This window comes from Dendrobium catenatum, unplaced genomic scaffold (assembly GCF_001605985.2).
Source record: "Dendrobium catenatum unplaced genomic scaffold, ASM160598v2 original_scaffold_51849, whole genome shotgun sequence".
Lineage (NCBI taxonomy): Eukaryota > Viridiplantae > Streptophyta > Magnoliopsida > Asparagales > Orchidaceae > Dendrobium > Dendrobium catenatum.
Genome location: NW_021370303.1, coordinates 1 through 1227, shown reverse-complemented (window position 1 = coordinate 1227; position 1227 = coordinate 1). Strand labels below are relative to the sequence as shown.

At 46.9% G+C, this 1227-nt stretch overlaps 1 protein-coding gene across 1 annotated transcript; it reads left to right on the top strand.

Moving 5' to 3' along the window:
• The first annotated feature begins 30 nt into the window (after positions 1–30).
• On the top strand, positions 31–1144 carry LOC110106373 (serine/threonine-protein kinase CDG1-like). Its single transcript, XM_020836253.2, has one exon. It carries the CDS (start codon positions 31–33, stop codon positions 1069–1071), a length of 1041 nt encoding a protein of 346 aa, XP_020691912.1. The 3' UTR covers positions 1072–1144.
• Positions 1145–1227: the final 83 nt, after the last annotated feature.

Genomic DNA, 1227 nt, shown 5'->3' with positions numbered 1-1227 from the left:
GATGAAGAGAGAATTCTGGTCTACGAATTCATGCCACGTGGCAGTCTGGAGAACCATCTCTATAAGAGATCAATATCAGTGGCAGTACTGTCATGGGGAACAAGGATGAAGATTGCGACGGAAGCAGCAAGAGGGCTTGCTTTCCTTTGCGGCGCGGAGAAGCCCATCATTTATCGCGACTTCAAGACATCCAACATCCTTCTCGACTCTGACTTCAATGCTAAGCTGTCCGACTTTGGGCTTGCTAAGATGAGGCCTTCGGGTGAAGAGACGCATGTGAGCACTCGGGTGATGGGGACACAGGGCTACGCCACGCCTGAATACGTGATGAAAGGTCACCTGACAACTAAGAACGATGTGTACAGCTTCGGCATGGTGCTTCTGGAGCTTTTGACGGGGCGGCGATCGGTGGACAAGTCGGAGCCAAAGAAGGAGGAGAAGCTGGTGGAATGGTCCGAGCCCTACTTGAGTAATAGCCGAAAGCTGCACTGCATCATGGATCCTGATGCGTATCATGGAGATGGAGAAACTAAGCTAATTGACAACTACAATGTTGATGATGTGAATGATTTTACTGCAGGTGTGGAAATTGCAGGTGTAAATTTGGTTGAAAAGGTTGATCCAACATCATGCTCACGTAATGCTCGACGCAATGTCGCTACTGTCTTCGGGCAGTTGGTTATTGACGATTTCAGTGCTGATTTTGTCGAGGGAGATCGATTCACAGTTCACATTCTTCATCTTTTAGAAACCACAAGGCAAGAGCAGCAGTATGAGCTGTTCAAAGCATGCGAAGTTGTATCGTTGCCTAGAAATGATCTCCTGTGTAGAGGCAAGGACAAAGAGTTTGTTATGCAGTGGCTACGGGACCCATCAAATGAGCATCTTGGAACTGAAGCTTTTGCACAGGGTGTAGCTTTTGGCCGATGGGGCAACGTGGGGATGATAATGAATACAAGGTCTAATAGTTCATTTGATGAAAACGAACACATGGTATTCAATTGGGGGAATCCACTTCATGTCCTTCATAAACCTCCTCCAATCCTCGTCGGCCTCCTTAGCCATGCTTAGCCCACTCAGTATGTTAAGCAACTAGTGAAACAGTAGAATAACATACTAAGGGTCTAGGAGCCAAGGCATTCAAAGTTTCCATCAAAACTTCCATGACATAGGTGGCCTTATGAATCATGCTGCAAGAAGGATTTCAAGGAGTTCCCAATCCAGGGA

What these genes read in the sequence shown, in the direction of transcription:
- LOC110106373 (XM_020836253.2), top strand. Translation starts at nt 31, where the DNA reads ATGCCACGTGGCAGTCTGGAGAACCATCTCTATAAGAGATCAATATCA.